Raw genomic sequence first — 5,812 nt, 5'->3', positions numbered from 1 at the left:
TCTATTTTATTTTGAAATGCAGCCCGAGAGGAACATTACACATATCCACAGTATTTACTGTATATCTGTAGAGTTCAATGTTAATTGACAATACATATTGTTGTTTTTGAATTGTACTTTCTTTATTTGGCAGTCAGTTGTTGATTACATGCAGACGTTGATGAAGCTACAGGCTACTTCAATATATATCACACTAATTCATAAAGCAAGCTAGACATTTGGATGTTCCGGACCTTTGAATGGGGACATTTTCTCTAACTGGACCTCGTGGAATTGTAGTTGAATACCCCTGTTCTAGATCATCAAACACCCCTCATCTTGGTCACTTACATGCCTCTCCGCTGCTATAATAACAAATTAAGATTTTCACGATTAAGCTCTCCATCTGCAGTTCCATAAATTATCCCGCATAAAGAGCAAACTACAATTGTCTACCTCACATCCTCTCCTCTGTTTCTTCTCAACCTGAAAGCCTATTTACCCTGCATTTGATTCTCTTCTCAGACCTGAGGCCTCATGACAGATGTTCTCACCTTACACTTTTTTTATTTTTTATTAAATGATTTCCCATGTCCATCTGTCTGATGATCATTGGTCATGCTATTCCTCATTGTTTCTTATCCTCTGTACTTATTATCACTGCTCCTGTAGGTTACATGTGTGTTTTCCATTATTAATACTCAGTGGCACACTGGCAATTACATCTCTATTGCCTCTGCCAACCTTCTGCAATCCCACTTGGTGTTTGGCAGTGCTGATATTAACTGTGTGAAACACTCTGTGACATTGATTTTAAAAGAAGAATATTATAATGATCTTATTATTATTGCTAAATCATATTTTTGAATGATTTGTATTTGTCCCTTTTACATCTGATCAACTTATTTCCATTCAGAAGAATTGGCAGCCATGCAATACTTCATGCTTACACAACCTGTGTGTATCTCTGGGGGTTTAACTATTTAAAAAATACTGAACCCTTTTTTTGTCCAGGATAACAGCGGTGTAATAGGTCTTCTGGAGCCCATGAAAACATGCACTCTTCCAATCAAAGTCCCCATGACAGAAGCTGTTGTGAAAATTGCGTCAGGTAAGGAAGATAGGTCTTTAATCTTGTATGTTTTAATTTGCTATAGGTAAAATGTCTGCATACAAGGTTCCTGTTTTAATCTTTGCAACTCCTTTTTGACAGGAAACGACCACCTTGTCCTGGTTACACTGGAGGGGAATCTGTACTCATCGGGCACTGCAGAGCAGGGGCAGCTGGGCAGAGTGCCCGAGCGCTTTTCAGACAGAGGAGGCAGGAAAGGCCTCGGTAAGTTCAACAAGCCTTTCTAAAGACAAAGCATGATGTAACAAAAGTTATCAAGATTTGACATAATCATTAAGCTTTGATTTGTGATGGCATTAACAATAGAAGAAGTTTCCATGTCTTGTGTGAAATATGGCTGAGGCGTTGGGACTGACTGTGTCCTGTGATTTCAGGCCGGTTGCTGGTACCACAGATAGTTAAAGTGAAAGGCAAAGTTCACTTTGTCGATACCTTCTGCGGCGCGTACCTCACCTTTGCTGTGTCAAAAGACGGCTATGTTTATGGATTTGGTCTCTCCAACTATCATCAGCTGGGTGAGTAGTGCACATCAGTGCCTTCAGCTGCCGTATCATCTGTCACTGCTTTACATTTAGCTTTGAGGCCGTCGCTCCCCTTCTACTCGAAGGTCATTGTATCAGACATTGTGAATTGATTTTGTGTTTTAACCCCTGTTTTTTTATTCAGGCACTAAAAGCACCAAGATGTGTTTTGAGCCAGTAAAACTGACCTGCTTCAAAAACTCTACCACTTCCTGGGTGGACTTCTCTGGAGGACAGCATCACTCGCTCTGCCTCGACGCTGAAGGTAAGCCGCAATAACTGTTAAACTACATCTGTATTTGTTGTTGTTGTAATTTACCACAAAACCTCAACTAAACAAAAGGCAATAAAACAACAACATGGCTGGAATGGAAAGGGCAATTAAAACAAAAAAAGTGTTTTTAAATGTTTTTATCCAAGAATTTTGACACAAAATATGAATGAATCCTTTTTGGTCTTCATCCTAAAGGACAGGTATACTGCCTGGGCAGAGCAGAGTACGGCCGTCTGGGTCTGGGCGAGGGGGCCGAGGAGAAGAGCGAGCCCACGCCGGTGACGGGGATGGAGCCGGTCTGCGGGCTGTCCTGCGGGGCGTCGGTCAGCATCGCCGTCACCAGAGAAGGTGAGGAACAACGCAAATGCAGCCAAGGATTGATGAGTGATCATCTTTTTAGTCTAACATAGAGAGCAATATATTTCGTGATTTTAAGATGACTTTCTGCTGTGTTACTCAGGATCTGTGTACGCCTGGGGCATGGGCACCAACCTGCAGCTCGGCACCGGAGGGGAGGAAGACGAGTGGAGCCCTGTGAAGATGACCGGCAAGCAGCTGGAGAACCGTGCAGTACTGATGGCGTCCAGCGGAGGGCAGCACACAGTGCTTCTGGTCAAAGACAAGCAGGAGAGCTGATGTCCAGCGCAGACAGAGAGCTGCTGATCCGTTTGGAGGTGGGGCTTTTTTCACAATGACTAAATCTGGGGAGCGGTTGATCTATCTGTGACTTCCTGTGCTGAGCCGAGAGAGTGCGAGAGGTTCGGACCCCTTTACGAGAACACTTATCTTTCTGGTGTGCGAAAAATGTTCATGGATGTTCTGTAGATCATGACAAATAAGAGACTATTTTTTTTAATCTAGTTTTTGATGTTCCCTTTGAATTCCTTTCATAAAAAGTCATTAGTATGACTGTAAGATGGTATATGTGATGTTTGTGAATGTGACTGTTGCATGTACGTAAAGGAAATAAGAGTGCAAGCTTTTAATGACTTCCCCAAACAAGTCTTTTTAATATTTTTTTCTTTAAAGCAATAATATTGCTGACCTTGGTTCAGACAGGACAGTTCTACTCATTGAGTTCAATATGTGAGACTACTGTTCATTACTGGGCACACAAAACTGGTTGTCACTATTCGGACATTTGGTAACACGTCACACTGTATACTGCATTTTATTGCTTTTCCTGCCTGAAAATAAAGATACAATTTTAAGCCTGTTTTTATCCAATGCATTAGACATTTTATTGCAATTTGATAATTAACTTCTCAATTTCAGCTCTTGTACGAAGTAACAACATGTTGGCAAAATGGAAAGTCCACCCTAAAACCAAACCCACAATATCCCAGTAAGGGTTGGTATTTCAGTCAACATAGAGGACCTTGAACACGTTTCAATAAAAAATATGTTTTGGTTTAAGTGAATATAAGCTGACCATGCTCCTTTTGAATGAACCCATGTTTCAGGAAGTCATTTTGAACTTGTTGAAGACAACTAGTGTCCCCTGTTAAAGATGGTGAATTCTGATTTAGTTTTAGTCCCTTGCTAATCTCGCGTATGAAAGGTTTGTAGATAATAGTTGGAAGTTGATACAATTTTACATACATATAATATTGTTGTACAGTAACTCATTTACAGAAAACCAATCACAAAAGCACTTTATAGGATAATTATAATCGGAATGAATTTGATATCTGACAAATCAATAGATTTCATAGAAACTGAGTCAAAATAATGCTACAATCTGATGGTGCCATAAAGCATTAAACATAGTCTGGCTCATTGTATACCGACACTACAGGGAAGACAGGGTCTAATGTCCTGGCACCTCAACACATTTCATAGTTAGGCTGTAACTGATTCTACACACACCATGTTAAACGATTCAGGAGGAATTGCCTTCCAGGGGGTTGGCACATCTGGCCAGCAGTTGCCCCCGAGCTGCCCTCTGTCTATTATGTATGCACGTAACACATTCCACACAGACATATGAATGTAAATCAGAAACACTGCTGGATGCAAATGATGGTACGAGTGCATGCACCAAAGCTACATGCTTTTGTGTTTTATCTGGAGTGAAATGCGCCACGTCCTTGTTAGTCTCATCCAGCTTTCATCTGTCCAAAGGCCACACGATGAAGTATAAGAAGCCCTCGTGGCCGAAAGCTTTGAAATGTTGAAGTATCTTTCATAAGCAGTTAATTGATCCGAGTGAACCTCTTCAGTTGTTTGTGTAGCATCGATGTTTGTCAGAAATACATTAGTAGGTTCACTGCTCATCTGTTAGGGTTGTGCAGAGGCTGTAAGAGTGTTTTATAAGCAGGAGAGATGGCTATTTTTAACCAATGCTGCTATTCTTCACTCTTTTTTTCTTTCTTTGTGGAAAACATCGAAAATGGTTCTGGGTAATAAGAGGGAAAAGCAGTGGAAAACATCACTCGTTGACACAGCTGCACACCATTCTGTTTCGTAAAGATTACATGTTTCTGCTATGATGACTTATGGCTAGGCTACTTGCGAGAAAATTAAATGCAACAATATTATAATAGTGTTGACTATTGTTGGCTTTTGTATCATCCGTAATGAGCATATAATGAAAAAGTGAGCAAAGGAAAGTAATAGTGCATCGACAACAGTCCGGTAAGTTCAGAAAATGACATCCATTTACTGTAAAGCAGTCTTTTAAAACATGACACTGATAATGAATTAGGGTAAGAATGTGAGGCATCATCATTAGTTCGGTATATTGCCTAGCCCTATAATCAGTATAACCTGTTAGAGCAAAGATTTCAACCAAGAAGGTAATACTTTTCCTAGTTCAGAAATAAGAAAACAAACACCAAGCTGAGTACAACATAATATTTATGCTACTATTTCTCAATAATTACTTTTTTGTCCCCTGATGTGCCTGAACTTTAAGCAATTCCCATTTGTTTAGAACTCTTTCAGGAACAACTACAGACAAAATGGCTCCTATTATATCCTTTCGATTCCACACCTTCAGGAGTAGAATTGAAAATGTGATATTTTGAAAAGGATTCTGTTAAGAGCTCTTCCACATGGGGCTGGGCCAGCTGGGCTGGGCTATTGAAAGTCTGATAATGCCCTTCAGTAAAACCCAGACACCTCCTCATACATTTCCAGCACAAAGAGGAAACATTCATGATGACATCCTATGATTAATTCCTCTTGCTAGAAAGTATAACGGTATTTTTCTTAATACATGTCGGCTGTCATCTTCCTCTATTTCAACTAATCACAGAGGAGATCACGGTGCTCTCCTCTGTGATGGAAGAAGGAGACACAGGTGCTCTGAGCACCTGTGTCTCCTTCTTCACATCCTCTACGCTAAAGGAGCCTTGTTATTAAAGCAAACGGCTGCTTCTCTCAGAGCGGGACGTGAGGCTTTCATAAGCTTTTGTTCTGGAAACACTGTGTCCACTCACATCTGTAAAAGGCACCATGCCGCATTCACAAACAGCAGCATCATGATATTACAATTATAATGGAACAGAAATGTGCATCATTAAGCGTTGATTGGGATGTGGCAGCCTTTGAGCCGTCCTGCTGCTTTCCTAATCAACTTGTCATTTTAAGTTGTATCGAGTGTCGGTTCTCAAGTGTGCCTCAATCAAGAAAAGTTTTGTGATCATTTGAATGCTTTGGAGAGGCGCTACTCAGGGTGGTTTTAATCAAGTGGCCCATCATAGTGGCAACCTGTTGAATACAGCGCAGCAGGAAGCTGAAATCACTGCATTCATACGCTGCGTCTCTCTCACAAAAAATATTCTTATGTGTGTGTTTGAATTTGGGAAGTTGGGCTGCAGAAAGAATAAAATGGTAATAGAGCTTGATTTGACTAACCTTTAAAGTTCACCTATTATGCAAAATCCAAATGTCATGTCTTTA

General features: G+C 40.5%; 1 protein-coding gene across 1 annotated transcript; it reads left to right on the top strand.

Annotated features, from left to right (window-relative positions):
- The first annotated feature begins 903 nt into the window (after window positions 1-903).
- rcc1 (regulator of chromosome condensation 1) lies at window positions 904-3,117 on the top strand. The gene is made up of 6 exons (XM_010774023.1): window positions 904-1,090; window positions 1,193-1,315; window positions 1,486-1,626; window positions 1,778-1,897; window positions 2,102-2,254; window positions 2,367-3,117. The coding sequence occupies exons 1-6, from the start codon at window positions 1,027-1,029 to the stop codon at window positions 2,540-2,542; spliced, it is 777 nt and encodes a 258-aa protein (XP_010772325.1). The 5' UTR covers window positions 904-1,026; the 3' UTR covers window positions 2,543-3,117.
- The last annotated feature ends 2,695 nt before the right edge of the window (window positions 3,118-5,812 follow it).

Source organism: Notothenia coriiceps, unplaced genomic scaffold, assembly GCF_000735185.1.
Source record: "Notothenia coriiceps isolate Sejong01 unplaced genomic scaffold, NC01 NC01_scaffold00013360, whole genome shotgun sequence".
Lineage (NCBI taxonomy): Eukaryota > Metazoa > Chordata > Actinopteri > Perciformes > Nototheniidae > Notothenia > Notothenia coriiceps.
The sequence above is the reverse complement of the archived record's forward strand: the minus strand, read 5'-3'. Positions and strand labels throughout refer to the sequence as shown.